Consider the following 23,734-nt stretch of genomic DNA (forward strand, 5'->3'; position numbering starts at 1 on the left):
CTGTAAGAAAGTTTATGCATTCTGCCCACGTGCATGTGGGCTTCCTCTGGGTGTTCTGGTTTTCTCCAATAGTCCAAAGAGATACTGATTAGTAGATTAATTGGTCATTGTAAATTGTCCTTTCATTAGGCCAAGGTTAAATCAGTGGGCTGCAGGGTGGTGTGGCTTGTTGAGCCAGAAGGGCCTGTTTCACACTGTATCGCTAATTTAAAAAAACAAAATAAATAAAACATTAAGGACAATTTACAGCAACCAATTTACGTATTAATTAGAACATTGTTAGGATGTGGAGGAAAGCAGAGCATCTAATGGAAATCCATATACAAAATGTGCAAACATTTATGCAGACAGCAGAGGTTAGAACTGAACGCGGGTCTCTTTGCTGAATCAGCAGCACCATCTGCAGTATTACTGTGCTGTCTAGAAGATAATAGGTCCTTAGACCACTGCAATCACCACGTGGTAGTGGTGGGGCAATGAATGAGAAATGGAGAAGTGATCAAGTAGACTTTTGTCCTGGATGGTGTAACACCAAGACAGGCAAGGAGGATAATGGGAATACTTTCATTACGAGCGTTGCAGTAATTTAAGGAAGCAGTTCACTAACACTTTCTCAAGGACAGTTAGGGAGGTAATAAGTGATGGTCTCGTCAGCAGTGCCAGATCCCCAAAAAAGATTAAAATAATTCTTATTAAAAATAAACTAGCACATACTAGCAATATCTTACCCAGAGGAGGTTGAGAATGGTCACAGGAATGAAAGGGTTAATGTTTTGGGGAGTGTTTGATGGCTCTGGGTCTGTACTCACTAGAGTTTTGAAAAATGAGGGGGTGATATCATTGAAGCCTTTTGAATATTGAAAGGCCTAGTGGATATGAAGAGGATGTTTCCTATAGTGGGGGAGTCTATGACAGAGGGCACAACCTCAGAATACAAGAATGTTACTTTAGACCAGATGAGGAGGAATTTCTTTAGCCAGAGGGTGGAGAATTATTGGAATTTATTGCCACAGATGGCTGTGGAGGCGAAATCATTGGGTATAATTAAAATGGAGGTTGATAGGTTCTTGATTATAAGGGTATCCAAGATTACAGGAAGGCAGGAAAATAAGTTTGAGAAAGAAAATAAATCAGCATGATAGAACAGTGGAGCAGTTCTATGGGCTGAATGGCCTAATTCTGCTCCTAAATTGCACTTATTAGACTGTTTTGAGTAGCCTTATTAACATTTTCTTGTTATAAAGCCTAGATTCTCCAAGAGGACTATAACCTTGCCATTAGGCTTGGAGGCTTGTGTGCTTCAATGGCCCCTAGAGCTGTGTTGGCTAGAGTCAGGGATTTTTGTGCTTTGGCTCTTGGTAGGGTCACCTAAGCAAAACAGGTCAAAGGGCAGTCTTAAAGTGGTCCACTAGTCCTCCAGGTTCAGGGGAGCAGCTCAGGGCTAACAAACCTGAACAGTAAAACAAAACTGTTACGTAAACAGCAATGAAGAATCCTTCTATATGCAAGTGAGATTATATTCCTGAGTCACCACATGGAATTTGCATGAACTGACTGTAGTTAAATCCAAGCTACTGACAAGATGAAGGAAGCCCTGAACACTGTCAGAGATGGAGGAACTTGATTGCTGCCCTAAACATCACTGGTGTAATAGGCAGTAGAGAGAAAAGCCTAAATATCACCAATACTTCTTTCTCAGTCTGTACTACAATAACAAAGGCTACAGTGACTCTGATGTGGCATTTTTACTGATTGCTAACTGTATGGAAACAAGCCATAAATATCAGACAAGAATAAAATTTTAAATAACTCTGCCTTCCCAGGTATGTTACTTTCACTTACATGGACAAGAGTCAATGAACTGTTACTACACTCTGCACAGAGATCCGTCTAGTTAACTCCTTTCTTCCAGTTCTTGGAGTTTTAATGCTGTTAACCTAAACTATTTAAAACACATTTCAAGAAGAGGAAGCCAAGAAAATCTAAGCTCAACTGACTCAAAAATAAAATTTCGGACACTTCAAAGTATATAATTAAAACTGATGCAGAATTCCAACTCAAGTCCTTTGGAACAGATTTATTGGCCCCCTCCAGCCGCATATACCTACTAAAACTATCCCACCGTCCTGGTTTGCCAACCCTTGCTTGGGAGGTAGGAAAGTGCCTTGCTGTTGTTTTTGTATTATTATTATTATTGTTGTTGTTTCTTGCATGGTTCTTCTGAGCATCACGGGCAGGCTGTGTTAGTGCTGCAATGCGTGGCGACATTTGTGGGCTGCCTCCATCACATCCTTAGTTCTGTTGGTTGTTAATGCAACCAGTGCAGTTCAATGTAGAATATATATATATATCCATGCATGCATGTTTCAAAGTACATGTGATAAATGAATCTGAATGCATATTGTTCTCCATCTTTTTACTGGTTGTGTCCTCTCACCACTTCCATCTATTGTGCATCTAAACTTCCCTATAACTCTCTTCACCCCTCCACCCTGTCAGTCCACCAATTACATCTGTCACAGATCCCCCCCCCAGTCCTGATGCAGCATTTTGATCCAGAATGTCAACATATCCTTTCCCCCAACAGATGCTGCTCAAGCCACTGAGTTTCTCCAGCAGATTGTTGCTCCAGATTCCAGCATCTGCATTCCCTTGCATCTCCTGGTTAAAGGTGATTGTTCTTCAACAGAAGTATTCTGACCATTCCCAAATATTTATAGTAATTCTTCAAGGTGCTGAACTAAAATGCCTTCAGTAACAAGTTCTAACATTTCTCTATTAAGCTTTATGGGCACAAAACACAGAATATTTCATTCAGCAGTATACATACTGTATAATATACAAAACACTTAAATAAGTATTTCCCTCCTGACTATGTCAAAGCCAGGTACTTACAGAGTATCTTCCTATGATTGGAGAAGGTTGAGGAGTTTTGGACAGATATGGTGGGAAGCTACTTTCATCTTCATTCAAAAAGTCTGGCACCTTTGTGGCTTCCAAGCACTTGTCCTGCCAATGAATTATTTTGGCACGAAGGAGTCCATTGGCCTAATTGAAACCAATTATACAATGGTTAATAAATAGAAATTATGTTTTTTAAAAATAGTTTGAGCATATTGGATAGAATTCATGCTGTGCAAACATCTACATCTATGCATTTTAATTGTTTTCTTTTCTCAGCCTACCTTAAGGCCACAAGACACAGGAGCAGAAGCTGCTCCATCATTCCATCACGGCCAATTCATTATCCTTCTCAACCCCATTATCCTGCCTTCTCCCCGCAACCTTTGACACCGTTACTCATCAAGAACCTATCAATCTCCGCATTAAATATACTCAATGACTTTACATCCACAGTTGTCTTTTGCCAAGATTTCCAGATTCACCACCCTCTGGAGAGTCTAGTACCAGAGGGCATGGTTTGAGAATAAGGGGTAGGTCATTTAGGACAGAGTTAAGGAAAAACTTCTTCTCACAGAGAGTTGTGGGGGTCTGGAATGCACTGCCTCAGAAGGCAGTGGAGGCCAATTCTCTGGATGCTTTCAAGAAGGAGCTAGATTGGTATCTTATGGATAGGGGAATCAAGGGATATGGGGACAAGGCAGGAACCGGGTATTGATAGTAGATGATCAGCCATGATCTCAAAATGGCAGTGCAGGCTCGAAGGGCCGAATAGTCTACTTCTGCACCTGTTGTCTATAATACTCTATGTAACACCTCAGAATATGCGCCACACGAAGACTGTCATACATATGACAATTATTGATGGTGCTCTTCTTTTAGATGGAAAACAATGGAGCTGGATGGTAGATTTTTTAACTTCCCCTCCTTCTGTGGGTAAAAACTGCACCAGTGCAGTGTAAAATATTAAGTACAGCTACTTTCAGTTCTTTACAGTAACAGTGCTTCAAATTTTGATAATGAATACTTTCCAACATTTTTAAAAAAAAGAGAACATCAGTTGTTTCACAGTTCTTTATATGGACCTTATCATGATAATTGCTTAGATCTTGGGAAAAACTGCAGTGCTTGTCCGCCAGGAAGCAGAACCGTCTTTTTTCTTCAAGTAAAGCCTCTTTGCAGCCATCAGTGATAAACTTTTGAATCTCACTTTCTCTTGTATTGATAGTTGCCAGAAACTGAAAAAAAAAGCATGAGATTTTATCTTTTTGAAAATCTATAGTAATTTCTGTCATATCATAATTACAGATTGTTGGTTTCTTCTAAAATCAAATTTCTGCATATTTGTGCCATATTATCATAGCAATGCGTATTTAATACATCAGAAAGCAGTATATTCTGGACAGTTGATAAGAAATATTTCTAGCATGAAAGGCTACATTTCAGAAGCCAAAAATATTAAAATATCCCAAAACTGGTCATTGAAATTTAAACTATGTGAAAATGAGAGAAAGCTTATATAGACAAAGTGATTTGTAGCCATTTTAATACACTCAGTGGCCATCTTATTAGATACATCTGTACATTTGCTCGTTAATGCTGACATCTAATCAGCCAATAATGTGGCAGCAACTCAATGCATAAACACATGTAGGTATGGTCAAGACATTTAGTTGTAATTCAGACCAAACATCAAAATCAGGAAGAAATATAATGAGTGACTTTGACCATGGAATGAATTGTTGGTGATCTCTAAGATTTTCACACACGACAGTTTACAGAGAATGGTGCAAAAGAAAACATCCAGTGAGTGGCAGTTCTGTGGATGAAAACATCTTGTTAATGAGAGGTCAGAGGAGAATTGTCAGACTGGTTCAAGCTGACAGGAAGGTGACAATAACTTAAATAACCACGCATAACAGTGGTGTAGTGGTCAGCTTTGCTTTGTAAAGGGCAGGTCGTGTCTTACGAGCCTGATTGAATTTTTTGAGGATGTGAGTAAGCACATTGATGAAGGTAGAGCAGGAGATGTAGTGCACATAGATTTCAGCAAGGCATTTGATAAGGTACCCCATGCAAGGCTTACTGAGAAAGTAAGGAGGCATGGGATCCAAGAGGACATTGCTTTGTGGATCCAGAACTGGCTTGCCCACAGAAGGCAAACAGCAGTTGTAGATGGGTCATATTCTGTATGGAGGTCGGTCACCAGCAGTGTGCCTCAGGGATCTGTTCTAGGACCCTTTTTGTGATTTTTATAAATGACCTGGATGAGGAAGTTGAGGGACAGGTTAGTAAGTTTGCTGATGACACAAAGGTTGGAGGTGTTGTGGATAGTGTGGAGGGCTGTCAGAGGACGGGACATTGATAGGATGCAAAACTTGGCTGAGAAGTGGCAGATGGAGCTCAACCCAGATAAGTGTGAAGTGGTTCATTTTGGTCGGTCAAGTATGATGGCAGAATATAGAATTAATGGTAAGACTCGTAGCAGTGTGGAGGATCAGAGGGATCTTGGGGTCTGAGTCCATACGATGCTCAAAGTAACTGCACAGGTTGACTCTGTGGTTAAGAAGGTGTATGGTGTATTGGCCTTCATCAATCATGGAATTGAATTTAGGAGCCAAGAGGTAATGTTGCAGCTATATAGGACCCTGGTCAGACCCCACTTGGAGTACTGTGCTCAGTTCTGGTCGCCTCACTACAGGAAGGATGTAGAAGCCATATAAAGGGTGCAGAGGAGATTCACAAGGAAGTTGCCTGGATTGGGGAGCATGCCTTATGAGAATAGGTTGAGTGAACTCTGCCTTTTCTCCTTGGAATGACAGGATGAAAGGTGACCTGATAGAGGTGTACAAAATGACGTGAGGCAATGATCGTGTGGATAGTCAGAGGCTTTTCCCCCAGGGCTGAAATGGTTGCCACAAGAGGACACAGGTTTAAGGTGCTGGGGAGTAGGTACAGTCAGCCCTCCTCATCTGTGAGGGATTGGTTCCTGGACCCCTCGCGGATAGCAAAAAACGCAGATGCTCAAGCCTCTTATTCAACCTGTCTCAATGCAGTGGACCTTAGGACCCAGCGGAATCCTGGACCTTATTTAACCTGTCTCAGTGTGGTGGACATTAGGACCCGGCTGCAGAATTCTGACTCCGCAGTGTTTCTGTTCACGAAAATAATCGTGATCACGATTGAAAATGAAGTAGAAATAATAAGGCGATCGGAAAGAGGTGAAACACCATCAGTCATTGGACAAGCGTTAGGCTACAGTCGGTCAACAATTGGAACAATTTTAAAGGATAAAGTGAGAAAGGCCCTGCCCGATGAAAGCTACAATTATTACTAAGCAACACAGTGGTTTAATTATTGGGCTTTGGGTTTTTGATCCTCCTCATCAACCAGGCACACATGGACAGTGCACTCGGGAGCGATCTGTCACTGGATTGCCCAGCGCTGAAACATACATTTTTTAAGCGTTTTATATCCATAGAGGGGTAAAATATATACTATATACTAAGACAAACGTTTGACTAACTGACGCTAAATAATACCAGATGTACCTGTTCCAACTTACTGAGAAGAGAACTTCCTTTTTTTAAATTCCAATAACCTACACACATCCTTCCGTATACTTAAAATCATCTCTAGATTACTTATAATATGTAATACAATGTAAATGTTATGTAAAATAATTGTTATACTGCATTTTTTTTTTTAGGGACTAATGACAAGAAAAACATATGTCTGTACATGCTTGAACAACAAGTGCTGGAAGAGCACTTCCGGGTTTTTTCGATTCGTGGTTGATTGAATACGCGCACGTGCAACTCGCGGATAAGGAGGGCCAACTGCACAGAGGAGATATCGGGATGAGTTGTTTTTTTTTACTCAGAGTGGCGAGTGTGTAGAATGGGCTTCTGGCAATGGTGGAGGAGGTGGATACAATAGGGACTTTTAAGAGGCTTTTAGATAGGTACATGAAGCTTAATAAAATAGAGGGCTATAGGCAAGTCTAGTAATTTCTAAGGTAGGGACATGTTTGGCACAACTTTGTGGGCCGAAGGGCCTGTATTGTGCTGTAGGTTTTCTATAACAGTGGTGTACAGAAGAGCACCTTTGAATGCACAACTTTGAAGTGGATGGGCTACTACAGCAGAATAACACACCAGGTTCCACTCCTGTGGCCATTTTGTTAGGTACACTTGCATGCCTAATAAAGTGGATACAGTGTATAAAAATACTGCTCTCCCAAGCTAAAAGATTCATAAGGGAATTTGATCTATAGTTATAACAGGATGGCAATAAATTAATGGCTTTATTCAATTACTTTCTTACTTTATTGTCAATATACAAATGATAGTCAACGTGGAGCACAACTTATAAAAATACACTTTTCTGATTATCGGTAGCACATCCACCCCATATATTCACGCATTAATCTGCAAACTATTTCCAGGCTGTTATTTCTATTCCAACATCTATTAATAGAACTAACTTGTAGGCAAGGTATGTTCTTTCCAGTTCCTCGTTTCATTTCAAGGACAAATAAATGAGAGTGGCTGTTATGTTTTGTAACTCCAAAACACAAACTTATTGAAAGGAAAACATGGAGCTGGGAATAACTCATGTTCTTAGCTATACTTTTAGTGAGACATACACGTATGACATGTTTTGTACTTTTACATAGACTGTAATAAATTATTTAAACAAAGAATGCTTAATCAAATATATTTACAATAATTCTCAAATATTACTGAAATATTAAATACACAACACTTAGCTAAAGATTTAGTCACTGAGGATTTCTTACTTTTGTGGGATAACACATTTCCTGACCGGGGCGGGGGGGGGGGGGTCACTTTCCTTGGGAGCAGAGATTTGTGGCAGTGAAATAATCTCAGCTTCTTTGGCCTCCTCTGTGGTGGTTGTAGCAGCTGACTCTGGACACCTGAACAGTGCCTGGCAAGCTTCCCTGGATGACGTGGAACATTATGTATGCATAGTGTTTGACATCACCATTTCCTTTGACTTCTGGAAAGCTTTCTTCATTGCCATTTCTTCCTGATCTACAGTAATGAGTTCAAGGGGTGGAGCATAGTAATTGACAAATCCTAAAAATGGCCGCAACTATGACATGTCCTTTGGCCTTGAAGCATCCATCACTACTTGAACTTTCTCAGCACACTCGTGTAATTTTTGTGTGTCAATGGTGTGACCACTAAGTGATGCTTGGTTTAAAGAATTCACACTTGTTGTGTTGTACTGAGCCCATAATCTTTTTAACACTGTATTGAGATTTTGGAGATATTCCTTGTCATCCTTATCGATGTCATCCAGATTACACTGGGTACCTGGACAGCCTTGCAGCACCTGGTCCATAGCTTTCTGCCAGAGTGCAGGTGCAGATACTACTCCAATGAAGCTGTGTGTGTTTATGGTGAGAAACACTTTCGATTCTTTTTCCATCTTCACCTGTAGGTAGGCCTCAGCCAAGTCCACTTTGCTGAAGTGTTTTCCTGCAGGTGTCATCTGCACTTTGCTTGATCTTTCATTGATCCTGTTATTGTTACTGTTCTATAGATTTGCTGAGTATGTCCGCAGGAAAATGGATCTAAGGGTTGTATGTGGTGACGTATCCTGATAATAAAATTTATTTTGAATTTTGAAAGGTTTTTAAAGATATCCTCTATCCTCAGCAGAGGGTATTGATCTACTTTCAGTACTGGGTTGATGGTGACTAATCACCATAAATCCTAACAGACCCATTCTTCTTGGCTACTGGGACCATGGGCTCCACTCAAACTTGAAAAGAATTCATTCAGCCTCCATGCGATCTAGCTCACTGGCTACTTTATCACGAATGGTATAAAGAACCAGACGGGCTTTGCAAAACACAGGTGTGGCATTTTCATGTAACACTATACATATTTGATATATTTGAGTTTTCCAATGCCATCCTTGAACACTGCTGTAGCATCATCCAGTGTCTTTCTTAATTCACTTTCAGTTGACTCTGTTGCTGGGAATGTGGCATGCAAATGGTGAATGGAACTCCAATCAAGTTGCAGTTGCCTCAGCCAATCATGACCCCACAATGCTGGTCTTCCTGTTTTTAAACCACATACAAACCCAATTTGGCTTGTTTGTTGTTGTATTTCATTGTTATAAATGTCATTCTAACAGGAGTTAACTTTTCTCCAGTACAAATTTTAGTTGGATATCTGCTTCAGTTTAGTGTCTTTGAAATGCTGTCCACTCATTTTGTGGAATAACTGAAACAAGCTGAGCCAGTGTCCAGTTCCAGTTTAATTAATTTACTGTTAACTTTATGTCAGCCATATTGTTTGTCTCAAGGTTACCCAGTCCTGTATCACTCATAATTATCAGATTTTTCATCAACATGCAGATTAGTACTCTTTTTGACACTGCAACTTGACTTTTTAAAGCTTTTTCTCTTCCCTGTGCAGTCTATTTTGTCTGCCCAACATGCTATTTGTACGTGTCCTACTTTGTTGCATTTTCTGCAAGTTTCACCTTTAAACATATCCTAGTTTGGTGAATGTGAGTCCCTGCCACAATGGTAATACTATTTGCCTAGCCAGGCCAGCTTCTGTTTAGATATTCCAATTTTGTTCACTCTCACTTCCTGTCTGCAACTCAATTGTGCCCGTTACAATTGAGTTGCGGCACAGATGCAACTATTTCAATTGCTATTTTAAAACGTAAACTGTGCTTCATTTAGGAGCGCTTTTTTTTTAAATGTCTTCTTGTAAAATTCCACAAACTAAACAATCTCCATATATCATTAAGCACATTACTAAACTGACAATACTCAATCTCCTCAATTCAGCCCCGTATGCTGAAACGGACTCCACTACCTTTTGATTCTGCTTATGAACTCTAAAGCTCCTTGAATTCAACAATGACTTTGGTTTCAAGTGTCCCTGCATTACTTTCACAATATCATTTCAGCTGGTTTGGTTGGAGCAGTCAAACCTCTAACCAAACTGCATACCTTTAAATCCAATGCACTGAGCAAAATTGGCACTCGTTACTCATCAGCTATGCTTTAAAATACTACTCAATTCACTCAGTATACAATATCCAGCTATCCATTGTGTAATCAAGTGCATCCATCTTTCTGATATAGCCGGCCGTTTCTGCTCTCTTTTTATGATCATCATGTGGTACTCACTATTAATGGACTTGTGAATTTTGTCCATTTCCTGCCTTCTTTTAAACTCTATCATCTTCTGTCCCTTCCAAAGAACACATGCTACAGTGTTCTTTTTTAAAAAAAAACTAACATCTTGCTACACTCGAACACGTAGGTAGTTGTCTTGGGTTCGCTTAAAACTTCCTCGTTGTTACTATTATGTTTTGTGACTAATTGAAAGGAAAATACAAAGCTGGGAATAACTCGTGTACGTTCTTAGTTTTACTTTTAGTGAGACGCATACGTATGATGTGGTAGCGTGATGACATATACCATGTATGTACTTTTACATATAACCCATAATGAATTAAACATCAAAGATTGCTTCAAACAATACATTTACATTACTGAAGTATTAACTACACAGAGATGCAAATCTAGAATACAGTACAGTATAGCATTGGTGCATGCCCTACTTTATCCTGGAGTGATCCTACTTGGTCCCTAGATATCTTCTTACTCTTGATGTACAGAATGCCGTGACATGCTTTAATTTTACTTGTCAAGGACTCATCATGGACTCGCCTGGCTTTCTCAATCCCCTTCTTGGGTTCTCTTCTAGCTTCTTTATAATCCTCAAGGCGATCTGCTTGATTTTAGCTTCCAATACTTTACATATGCTTCCTTTTTCTTTCTGACTAAATTCACCAACTTGACTTCTGATGTTCCCTTACCTTGGTATCCTTGTCCTTCCTCCTTACCAGAACACAACGGTACCCTCTATGAAATGGGCATATTTCCAGAACTTTTAAATTTATAAAAGCATCTTTTCTCCAGAATACAAGCTATGTGTAGAGTAGTAGACTTAAAAATTCTAAAAGACAGATAAAATTGTGCTCCTTTGAAGCAAGATGCAAGATTCCTTATCAATGAGCCTAGCATTCACCATGACACCCAAATGAATTATCTGATCCATTGCTCTATGCAAGGTTAACTGAAAGAGGTTGGTAGCATTGATCAACATTAATTGATAATCAATTTGTATTGTCCAATAATGTTTTATCAAAAGAAAAGATCTATTCAGGAATAATGTTATCCCTCCATTGTAAAATACCTTAACATCCATACTACAGCCACAAAAATGTTACAAGAAAATGAATAAAAATTTGTTGAAATAATTCTCAGAAAAAATTGAATATCTGAACATTCATTCACCTTTTGTAGCTGAAAAAACTCAAAAAGTTGCCTTGTAAATGGTTTATTTAACAAAGGGATTATACACTCAAAGGCCATGTTTTACCTCTAGAGGCGCTGCTCATTTTGTATGTAGGTGTACAAATGTAAAGTGGCCACTGTGTGCACTTAAGTGATGAAACCATTCATGTTCAGGTGAAGGATCTTGGCATGTAATGTAAAATGTTTATTCATTTCCATAGATGCTGCCTGCCTCAAGTTCTTCCAGCATTTTGTGTGTGTGTTGCTCTGGATTTCCAGCAGTTTGTTGCATAATCTCTTGTGTTTATTATTTAAATTGTTTTGGGGCAGATTCAATGGCCTAAATGGCCTAATTCTGCAGTCTTATGGCCTTTAACAAAGTGATATACAAATTTGATAAAAGATGAGTAACCATCATCCTCCCTTGATATGAAATAACTATACTTTGACTGCTTTTATTTTGTTCTATTTACTTCTGTGACGTGGATGTTACTGGTATTTATTGCCCATCCCTAGCTACATTCGTGAAAATGTCAATCACCAACTGAACAAACACCGTCAGCATCATCCCTACCCAACCCTTGCCTTTCATCACAACTGTGGCTTTTGTGGGTGGGGAAATGAAATATTAAAATTCACCTTGCAATTTTGGCACACGTCAGTAGATTTAAAAAAATGTGAGCTAATGCCAAACAAATTTACATTCAATGCAGTCATCAATGTTATTCCAAAGCATTAGGTAGAAGGAAATAGACTGAATGTATAGCTTGAACAGAAACTCCACTGTTACATGCATTGGAAGCTCAAAACTCATTTTTAAACAAGAGATTTTCACATATTGTTGCTACTTATGAAGTCCAAAATTCACAATGATCGTACTCAAAAATACAGCACTAAATGTGCATAATTTCAGAATCAGAAACTTGTAGACCAGGGGGATAACATTCGGCCCATTGAACTATGCAGTACTGAACGAATTAATCATCTTAATCATTCTCCCCCATACCTTGCTCATTAACAAATTGCACACATATACACCTTGTTTGATGCCCTGCCACGTACACCCCCACCCCCACACCCTACTTCCCAACTCACACACTCAATCTTGCACTGGTCACTTTTCATCTTTTGTTGCTGTTTCATATATTTATACTACAGCTTGTTTTATAATAGTGCTAGTAACATTCTACTGTCTTACATAAACCTATACCTCACACTTTATGTCAAAGTGTCAATCTTCTAGGGACTTGTGCTAATATTATAGTGCCTATATGTGCTATATGTACTGTGTCTTGCTCCTTAGCCCCAGAGGAACGATGTTTCATTTATCTGTATACAACCTGATCACTGGCACCAGCCAACCTGCCATCAAGGACATACATACAGAAAAGTGCCAGGAAAGTGCCAGGATCCTGAAGGATCCCACCTACCTGCTCATAGATTGCTTATCCCACTCCCATCAGGGAGGAAGCTATGTAGCATCCAGATCAGGGCCATAAGACTCAAAAACAGTTACTTTCTCCAATCAGGAAGGCTGATCAACTCCTCCACCCCATAACCCACCCTTCCACAACTTTATAATTTCTTGTCAGCCACCTGATGTATAGATACTCCTGTGCCTAGCGTCACTTTATGTTTTTGGAGTGCTGCATTAGATCTGGAGTAACAATCATTTCATTCTCCTTTACACTTGTGTACTGGAAATTACATTAAACAATTTTGAATCTTGTACAGTTGAATGATAAACTTAAAACTTGAATTAGTTATTTTCGAGGGTAGGGTGAAGCCTGCTTGCATTTACCTTATCTATACCCCTCAGTTTTATATACTCATCAAACCTTCCTCATTCTCCTATGCTCCACAGAGTAAAGTCCTAATCTATTTAACCTTTCCCTATATACTCAAATCCTCAAGCCCTGGAAACATCCTTGCAAATTTTCTCTGCATTCTATAGTTCCTGTAGGTAGGTAGCCAGAACTGCGAACAGTACTTCAAATTAGGCATCAACATCTTATTCAACTTCAGCATAACATCCCACTCCTGTACTCAAAGCAGATTTATGGCCAATATGCTACTAGCTCACTTTATGAAACCATCTACATGTCATACCAATTTCATGGAATTACATTTCCAGTTCCCTTTGTTCCACTGCACTCCTCAGCCCCCTAGTGTGCCCCAAGTAAGTCCTACCCTGGTTTATCCTCCCAAAGTACAATACCTCATACTTGTCTGCATTAAATTTAATCTGCTATTTCTCAGCCAATCTTTCCAGCTAGTTCAGATCCCACTGCAAGCTTTAATAGCCTTCTTCACTATCCATTACACTCCAAATCTTGGTGTCATCAGCAACTCTGCTGATCTATCTTCCCACATCATCTAAATCATTAACATAGTAGATAAACAACAACAGACCAGCATCAATCCCAGAGAGGGACAATCATAAACTACCACTCTCTGACTGCTTCCACTAAGTCAATATCAGATCTAATTGTCTAGTTCATTCTGAATGCCACGTGATTTAACTTTCTGGACCAACCTACCATGGGAGATGTTGACAAATGTCTTGTCAAAGTCCATGTAGCAATGTCTTTATCAACCATCTTTCCTTTATCAACCTTTCTGGGAACCCCTTTGAAATATCTCTGTACAAGATTGATTACACAAGATTGATTGATCAACAGGCCTTGACAACTGTTGAGCACCTGCAGTTTATACTTCAGATCTGCAGTACTTAATTTTACAACTCAAAAAGCTACTTATCAACCAAAGAGAATGACTAGTAAAATTATAACAATTGCAATACTATAGTGCCAGACACTTCGTGGTTTCAGAAAACAGATTTAGTGTTAAAAAATCACCACATATGGCTAATAATTAACCAGCACAGCACAAACCACATCCACCTCACAAAAGATTTGTCTTTTATTCCACTTGAGAAATATTGATTTGATCTTCAATATACTACAGCCACAAGGAACTCATTGGTTTCAGTTTAAAACTCAAACATGCGCTATACAACCCGAACACAGATGTACATATACTTTATCTCAGGCAGATTTAATTTTAATGTTAACACTTAGTAAATCACATGCAATTCATATTTATACATGTACAAAGATAAAGTGCACCCTAGAAAGAAACCAGTATTGGTTAAATCCTCAAAGAATGAATCATAGAAAAAAGTTAACTCTTGGGACTCTAAATAATTTGGATGAAGATGGAAGAGAGAAGCAAATCTGATTTTAGACACAAAATTATAAACTTGCCACCTACCTCCATTTCTTTATTTTCGTACTTGTATGCATTTTTTGTTCCTTGACTTTTCCTTCTAAGTTTCTTGAGTTCTGCTTGGGTCTTTTCCAGAGAATCTAATTTAGTTCTGTGTTCTGTTTGGTACTTTTTAAGAGTTGCCTGCAGGAAATTACAACAAGTTAATTTGCATGCCAAAAATGGTCAGTTTATTATAATAAATTCTAGGGCACGGGCAGAGAAATTTTAAGTACCTGAAGTTCTTGCAGAAATTCTAACCTCTATGGCCTAATTCACCAACAATACTTAAAATTCAGATAAGCATCACATTACAATTACTGCTAATATGAATCCTTGATCTTCTCTTTCTATATAAAACTAATACATCTGAGAATCAAATTGTATAGTACTCGAATAACCCTGGAAAAGCCATTCATTTTTTGATTGAGAATATTCCAAGATACAAAAATAGGTTGAAGGTTTATACATTATGAAAAGTCAGTTTTAGATTTTTTCCTGTCATAGTTATAGACATATGAAGGAATGTAGGAAGAAGGAACACTCCACTTGGCTCTTCCAATATATTTTGCCAATCATTAATATCATGATTGATCTACGTCCTCCATTATCTTTGCTGTCCATTATACCTTGTGAATAACAAAATAAACTCTTCCTCCTCCTGCGAGTCCACACAGTTTAATACTTAAACCAATCTCTAAACTTCTCAAATTGTGGACAAACACAAATTTATATTTGTTTAATGATGTCCTCAGATCAAATCCAGTTTCTATTTTTCCTATGAAAGCAAAAGTTCTGTATCACACAATATAATGACAGCTTTGGCTCTCTGTTTGGTATAATTGAGCTTTATTAACCAGAAATTTAGAAGTGGATTTGTTAAACATGTTAATTTCATGTTTAAAAACCGCTTACTAGCTTTATCTGTAAAATGGCTTCCTGCTTACTGTAACAACATTCCATAAATGTTTCCAAATTGAATTGTTGGGTGGGATTATTGAAGGCATTTTTTCAGTAGCACAAGATCCCAAGTATTCACAATAAGTTGAATTTATTGTAATTCCTTAAATTATATCTGACAAACAATTAACTGTTACATAACTTGTAATTGAATAGAATAGGTACCTACATTCATGTATTTCACATCTTGATCAATTTTTTTCTCCAATTCAAATACTATGTCTTTGTGAAATTTCCTAAACTTCAAGATGAAAAAAAAAGCTTCAATTAGAAACTAAATCAACAGCAATAAGTAAGACTTAAATAATGCCCAAATGTATCTTAGCTTAAAAATTCTACTGCAGTCAATTTGAATGAAAGATAGGGGAGAAACAATGGGACCAACATTGAGAAAGTCAGGGGTTGGTGTGAGGAATCATCATTTTCATAGAGAGGAATGGATCTTGAGACAACTGGATTGTAGGGCCAGAGCTGGCTGGGGGTCAGTGGGTCAAGGTAGCTGCAGGGGGTGTCAAAAAGATGCAAGATAAGCAACAATGGATACTCTTAGAGCATTGTAGAGAAAGCTACCTCAAATTTATAGGAAATGATTACACTGGATTGAAAACTAATTTTCAATTACGATGCACTATAAAAAGTAATGAAATTGAACTTAAGCATTTTGACACATTTTGTTGCATCATTTCCAGGCCTATTTTCTTCATCTCTTGTGCAGATGAACACAAATTTACCCTGTAGCTTGATTTGGGGGGCTTCTCAATTAAGTTTTGAAATTCTGTGGATGTCCACAAACTGTTTTCTCTTCTACTCTTGAGATAAACTATTGTTTATTTCTAATGAAAAAGGAGACCAGCATCTGCTCTCAGGTATTTTTTTTTTTCACAACCAGGCGAAATATATATTTGTGACTTAACCTGGCTCAAAGGGTAATTTTCAATCCTCCTCCCCCACCCCCAACCAAATTGCAACCACGAAAAGCCTGTCCAATTAAAACTGAGATCAGGATTCCAAAATGAGAATATGATCATTGGAGGCTAATCATGGCAACCATGTGAGTTGACCTGTAAGAGTTCCTCAAGGTAATGTTCGAGGCCCAATCATTGTTGGCTCCTCCACTGTTCCCATCATAAACTTACTGATGAGTGCACAGTGGTCAATATTATTCATAACTATTCCAAAGGAAGTAATGCATGCCTGCATGCAGCAAGAGCTACACAACATTCATGCATGCACTAATAACAGAAAGTAACACTTTCATCACAAGGATGCTAGGTGATAACCTTCAACAACAGGACTAACCACATAACTTTGACATTCAATGACTTTGTCATTGCCATACAACAACAAAATCTGGTGAGAGTGGGATGGAGGGAAACAGAGTGGGCACCATTTATGAACACTCAACCAGACCAGCCACATGAAAACCATGGCTAGGGAAAAAAAACCGAGACTGCATCCTCAGTAAGTGACTCATCTGACATCCCAAAGCCTTTTCATCTTCAAGGTAGAAATCACAGGCACTATAGAACACTCTGCATTTGCCTGGATGAACGCAACCCTGAAGCAGTTTGATATCAGGACAAAGTCACTACCTTGAGTTACCCCAACCTGCCATCTTAAGTATCAATTCCCTCTACCATTTGCACATGACTGCAAAGTTTACCATCTGCACAATGCACTTCAGTCACTCATTTGAGCTTTCTGGACAGCACCTCCCAAACTCATGCACGGGCAATGGATGCTTGGGACACCACCTGCAACTTCCCCATGTACATTCTGGAACTTCCTACGAAACAGCACTGTGGGAAGTCTTCATTTAAGTGCTGCAGAGGCTCAGGCACAGATAGGGCAACTAGAAAGGACTTGCTTTCCTTGGATGCACACATTTAAGTTAATTGTGAAACAGGAAGGTTGAGGAAAAGTATTTTTATAGTGGTGGTGGTCTGGATCCTGCTGTTCTCGAGTAGTAATTGACAGGGGTGTGCACCAACAGCTGCGTCATCTGAATTGCCAGCATGGTCATAACATGCTGAAAAGCGTATTTTTATGCTTTTTATTTTAAATATTATCATTCAGGTGTATAATTTTGGATAAGATTAAAAGGGTAATAACCATTTTAAAACTGTTTTTAAAATAAAACAATGTATAACTTATACATACATTATCTTCCATTTCAAAGTTGAGTCTCTTGTGAACTTCTGAAATCTCCATAAGGACTTGTCCTATGGGAATAATAGAAAATAGAGTTACATAGCTGCCTAGTTTATTTATACAAAAATGTTTTTTTATATACAAAAAAAGATAAGTTTTTCCCCTATTGTAAATGGTACAGTATCCCAAGTCAGTCAGAAGTCAGGCTTGTGCTTCTCAAAACAGCAAGTTACTTCAGGCTCTATTCAGGCAGGTCAACCAAAAGCAACTCCAACACCAACATTTCACTTCTCAGTGTCCATCTTCCATTTTGAATTACATTTTATTTTATTGAAATTTGTGGTAATATATTGTTTTAAGTGCTGTGTGGGATATGCATATTGTGGATGCACCATGGTCCGGAGGAATATTGTACATGCATACAACCAGATGAAACAGTCGGATGACAATAAATTTGAACTTGATCTTTCTCCCTTTAGAAAGCAGCTACCGATTATGCCTTCTCTAGCTGAGGTTGGGATCAGAGTGGAGTGATTGATATTGAACCATCCTGTCTTCTTAAATACTTGCATACATTGTGATTTGGAGGGAAAGTCACATTCAGAGAAAAACAAGTTTAATTAAATTAAGTTTCATTTTAGTTCTTGAATCTTGAGGCACACTGAAAAATGTGGAAAAAATAATCTCAAGTAGCAACCATTTTGTGTTTGGGAATTTATGACTGCAAGATTCAGAATGGTTTCTTGGAGAGGGTTCAAAAGGGGTTTACAAAAATAATTTCAGGATTGAAAGCTTTATCACATGAAAAGCATTTGATGGTTCTGGGCCTGTACTCACTGGAATTCAGAAGAATGGGGAGGGGATCTCACTGAAACCTACTAAATGTTAAAAGGCCTTGAAAGAGTGGACGTGGAGAATATGTTTCTGATGGTGGGGAGTCTAAGACAAGAGGACACAGCCTCAGAATAGGGATGTCCATTTAGAATGGAAATGAGGAGGGATTTCCTGAGCCAGAGGATGGTGAATCTGTGGAATTCATTGCAACAGGCTGCTGTGGAGGCCAAGTCATTGGGTATATTTAAAGCAGAGGTCAATAGATTCTTGATTAGCCAGGGCATGAAGCATTATAGGCAAGATGACAGGAGATTGGGAATGAGAGGGAAATTGATTAGCCATGATGAAATGGTGGAGTAGACTTGATGGGCCAAATGGCCTAATTCTGCCCCTATATCTTATGGTCTTACTGACCAGTTATTACTAGTGCCGGTTGGAAGATACTTCTTCCATTCAAGGCAAATGTGACAATCAGTATTTAAGCAAAATTTTTAAAAAAAACTGTAAATGCTGAAAATCTAAATTTAAAAAAAATTAAAAAGATGCTGGAAAAACTCAGCTGAACCGATCAGGTCATTTGACAGAACTATTGTCCCAAAATATTAATTCTCTCCACAGATGCTGCCCAACCTACTATTTTTATTTCAGACTTCCAGCTTTTGCAGTCGTTTTAAAAATAACTCCACCACATTGCAGAAATTCTTTGTTCTCTCAACCTCTCCCTTCTCTACAAATTAAAACATTTTCCTCACTTTCAGCACTGATAGACCATAAAACACAGGAGCAGCATTAGGCCATTCAGCCCATCAATTCTGCACTGCCATTCCATCAATGCTGATTTATTATCCCTCTCAACCTCATTCTCCTGCCTGCTCCCTGTAACCTTTGATACCCTTACTAATCAAGGACCTATCAACCTTCACTTTAAATATCCCCAATGTCTTGGCCTCTACAGCAACCTGTGACATTGAATTCCATAGATTTATCACTCTGGCTAAACAAATTACTCCTCATCTGTCCTAAGGGACATCCTTCTATTCTGAACACAAGAACATAAGAAATAGGAGCAAGAGTAGGCCATCTGGCCTGTTGAGCCTGCTCTGCCATTCAATAAGATCATGGCTGATGTAGCCATGAGCTCATCTCCACCTACCTGCCTTTTCCCCATATGTCTTAATTCCCCTACTATGCAAAAATCTATCCAACCTTGTCTTATCCATTTATTGAGGTAGACTCCACTGTTTCATTGGGCACAGAATTCCACAGATTCACCATTCTCTGGGAAAAGCAGTTCCTCCTCATCTCCATCCTAAATCTACTGCCCCAAATCTTGAGGCTATGTTCCCTAGTTCTAGTGCCCCCCTAATTCTGAGGCTGTGCACTCTGATCTTACAGGCCTTTTTGCCAACAATGACCTGTTGTGGATTACAATAGTTTTCTGTATCAGTGCAAACACTTGTGGTACAGTATCTTTGGCCCAGGCAACCTGCTCACATTTCTAGACAACTCATTCCAAGGTAGCAAATAACCAAGCTAATGAACAAAGAGAAAACTGCAAGGCGAATTCAGTGGGTCAAACAGGTTCTGTGGTAGCAAAGGATGGACACACTATGTATATTCTGATACACATCTTCTATCCAAAACATTGACCATCCCTCTGATTCCACAGATGCTGCTTGACCTGCTGAGCCTTTTCAGCAATTGATTTTTTCTCCTGATTACAGACATTTATAATGCTTCCAACTACATTAAAGAAATTTCTTCCATTTAAATGATTCCTAAAAGCTTCACATGGGGGATGGAAAAAAGCCTTAACAAATGTCTATATTAACAGGTAGAATTGTGAATATTAAACTCAAGATCTAGCAAGAGAGTATAACACATCCTAGACAAGCTTGCTGCTCCCAGCAATTTTCATTCAATGATGAAAGCTTAAACATAGACATGTTTTCTACTAAGTTCCAAGGAACAAAAACCATGACTTCAATATTGTGTCAAAAGAATTTCCCCCTCCCCCCCCCCGAGTACATTCTTCTGCAATTATAACATTTATAGGGAAGACATTACAAATTCATAAGACGTGCCCTAATGCAATTTTACCTGCATAGCAACCAAAAAAATATTTAACAAACATCAATATCTATGCAAAGAGCATCAATAAAAAGAACTGGCAAATGGTGAGTAAATTTTAGCAGTGGAGTATAATGATAGTATGCATTTGTGATTGCTTTTAAGTTATTACAGTAGGTTGAAGAGGAGCATTGTTTATTTAAAGAATTTCATTACACTCTGGAGGGAAAAAATACAAACTATTCATTAACTTCTGAGCAATAAAATTGCGTCACCTTTGCTAAGGCTTGCCAAGTCAGGATCTCTTAAAATCCAGACTTATGTTACTATTCACCTGGCGTTAAATGTTCTTTTGACACAGCCATTACTGGAACTTGTGAAGAAGCTCGACAACATGTGGGCTGGAACCCTTTGGCGACAACTCAAGGTCAATTCAGAGGAGAATACCAATTTCCTTTTTAGCAAGAGTTCCGTGAATATTTCTACATCATGTTCAAACAATGAAGGAATTTTTTGTCACGTTAACTCTTGATAACAATTGTAACAATTTATAATCAGATTTTGACAAGGTTGACAATTTGGGCTTTTTTCTTCAATACGTATTGCTCAGGTATTTTGCATTTAACAGTCAAATATTAAATAACCTCTACAATTCAGAAATCTGATTTTAGAAGCAGTTAAAACAAGAAAAATTAGCAGTTATACTCAGTGTATTCACATTTGGTCTTTGTTCTAGATAGTAATGAATTTTGCATATTCAAGTTTGTTTTAATATGCATCTGAGATGCTAATGTAGTCTCATGAGAGAAGTATTGGGTAGCTTTTTATTTACTGCAAACTATCAAAAAACTTAGTAATTTAAAAAAACTTATCCATTCTGGTAAGAGTTTAAACAGATACAGTTGATGGCAAAATTTAATTATGTGTTTTTTTAAACATTCAAAAATTCATTTCATCCATACAGTTGTTATTTTAAACAAGAACAAACTAAAATCTAGGTTAAAAAGGGACTGAAGGCAGACACAACTGACAAGGGTGATTACCGGTAAGTACTTATTGGAAGAAAGCAGGTGCTGGACAACCAGCACAATCGGTCAATATCTAGAGAAAAAAAATAGGTCAGGAATAAATTTGTTTAAAAATCATTGGACATTCACAGGTCAGTCAGTAAGTACAAAGAAAAGTTGACAATTTGGAATTTTCCTTAAATTAAGTAAGTGTTATTTTTAAGTATATAGTTCAGATATTTTGCAGTTTATATCTTTACAATAATTAAGATTGTATGCTATAAAGGGTTACATATAAAAACAAAACAACCCTAATTAGATCTCTCCCTCAGCCAACTTGTAAACTAGGTTATGTCTATAAATAGTATATGTAGATGTTCTGAGGTAGGAATACATTCTGCACTTACCCATGTAAATGCTTTCAGTATTTTTGTACACAAATCATCTTTCGTTTGAAGTACAAATAGATTTTCTAACTCCAGAACTTTTCTGCTGTATTAGAGATTAAGCCAAGAACTCAATTCCTTTACTCTGTCTGTAACATCATAATTTAAATTTGTGGCCTGAGCTGTCATTGTACACAATTAAAACAATTACATATTTCCACTCTGTATCTTTTTATGCGGTCATATTTTACTCTAAACTGCCATAAAGGTTCAACTGGAAAGAGAAATTCCTGCTTTGATCTACTGTTTTCTGAATTAACTTTAGTTCTTATTTTAAGATATATTTTGCCCTTTCTATATAGAATTAGGAATTCCCTGCATTTCAGTGTGATTGGTGCTCTTTTCAAAAGTAAGATTTGAAATTACATTGTTTATTCATTCTGTTTATTATTGATTTTTCCACATAAATTTCTAAAAATCTGGAATAAATAGAATTTCATTGTTTTGTGTGAAAGACAGTTGCAGAATTAATATTTGCTGGAGTTCTGAACAATGGGGGGGGGTGCAGAATCTCAATGAAGCCTATTGAATATTGAGAGACCTAGACAGAGTGGATGTGGACAGCATGTTTCCTATAGCGGGGGAGTCTAGGACTGGAGGTACAGCCTCAGAATACAACAAAGTCCCTTTAGAATACAGATGAAGAGGAATTTCTTTAGCCAGAGGGTGATGAATCTGTGGAATTCATTGCCACAGACAGCTGAGGAGGCCAAATCATCGAGTATATTTAAAGCCGTGGTTGGCAGGTTCTCAACTAGTCAGGGTGTCAAAGGTTACTGGGAGAAGGCAAGAGAATGGGATTGAGAGATAATAAATCAGCCACCATAGAATGACAGAGCAGACTAGATGGGCCAAATAGCCTAATTCTGCTCCTATTTTTTATGGTCTTGTGTGTTATAATGATGTGCATTTCTCATCTAAATCCACAAGTCCACTAATCTACTCAAAGTTCAAGTGACTTAAATGTTGAGACAAATTTGGCTTATTAATGCCATAAGATTATATCATTAACAGGACACACTCCCAGCTATTATCTTTAAATTTTGGTAACTTTCCCCCCCCCCATCTATCAGTTTCCACTAGATCATCAGGGTCTGCTTTGTCCTTAAGAATGCAATGAAACACATGCCAAGATTAATAAATGAGACATTAGCACTGATAGCATGAAAGCCATCTGCTATGGACTACTTGGCAATAAATGGTAAATTGCATTCAAGGCTGAGAAAGCAATATGCGTTAATAAAAGAGAAATGATTTGCAACTGGGACAAAAAATTCAAAAGTGATCATAAAATTAAAGACTCTTCCTGTAGCAAGTCTTCCACAGAGAGATACTACTACTTCTATCAAGATTCCTGCTAAACTGACTCAGAGGATACACTGCACAAACTTAAGCTAACTTTATAACAGTGTGGAGTGTGCATTTATAATCCACGTGTCAGTACATCATTCCAAGTACTTTGACTTGGCCTTTAAATTTACCTTTCTATTCCTTTCCCTCATGTATTTCTCCAGTTTATGTATGAAACCATCTAAATTACAATCCTCAACTTTATATGGGCATACAATTGAAGTAGGGGTTTATACCATGGACCCTACCATTAACCGAGGGGTCCGTGGATGAAGCTCAGCAGGATGAGGAAGAATTTCTTTAGCCAGTAAGTGATGAATCTGTGGAATTCATTGCCATAAACTCCTGTGGAGGCCAAGTAAGTGGATAAATTTAAACTGGACATT

At 38.2% G+C, this 23,734-nt stretch overlaps 1 protein-coding gene across 2 annotated transcripts in view; it reads right to left on the reverse strand.

Annotated features, from left to right (window-relative positions):
• Window positions 1–23,734, reverse strand: part of baiap2l1a (BAR/IMD domain containing adaptor protein 2 like 1a) — a 131,950-nt gene that overhangs the window by 67,964 nt on the left and 40,252 nt on the right. For both annotated transcript variants that reach the window (XR_012100729.1, XM_073060180.1), the window contains exons 4-8: window positions 17,651–17,712; window positions 15,660–15,731; window positions 14,537–14,674; window positions 3,987–4,139; window positions 2,896–3,048 (exon numbers count right to left, since the gene is read on the reverse strand). Coding sequence is in view for 1 of the 2 variants with exons in the window: in XM_073060180.1 (XP_072916281.1) it covers window positions 2,896–3,048; window positions 3,987–4,139; window positions 14,537–14,674; window positions 15,660–15,731; window positions 17,651–17,712 (578 nt within the window). In the remaining variant the exon portion in view is untranslated. The remainder of the gene's footprint in view (window positions 1–2,895; window positions 3,049–3,986; window positions 4,140–14,536; window positions 14,675–15,659; window positions 15,732–17,650; window positions 17,713–23,734) is intronic.

The sequence above is a fragment of the Hemitrygon akajei genome, chromosome 11 (assembly GCF_048418815.1).
Source record: "Hemitrygon akajei chromosome 11, sHemAka1.3, whole genome shotgun sequence".
Taxonomy (NCBI): Eukaryota; Metazoa; Chordata; class Chondrichthyes; order Myliobatiformes; family Dasyatidae; genus Hemitrygon; species Hemitrygon akajei.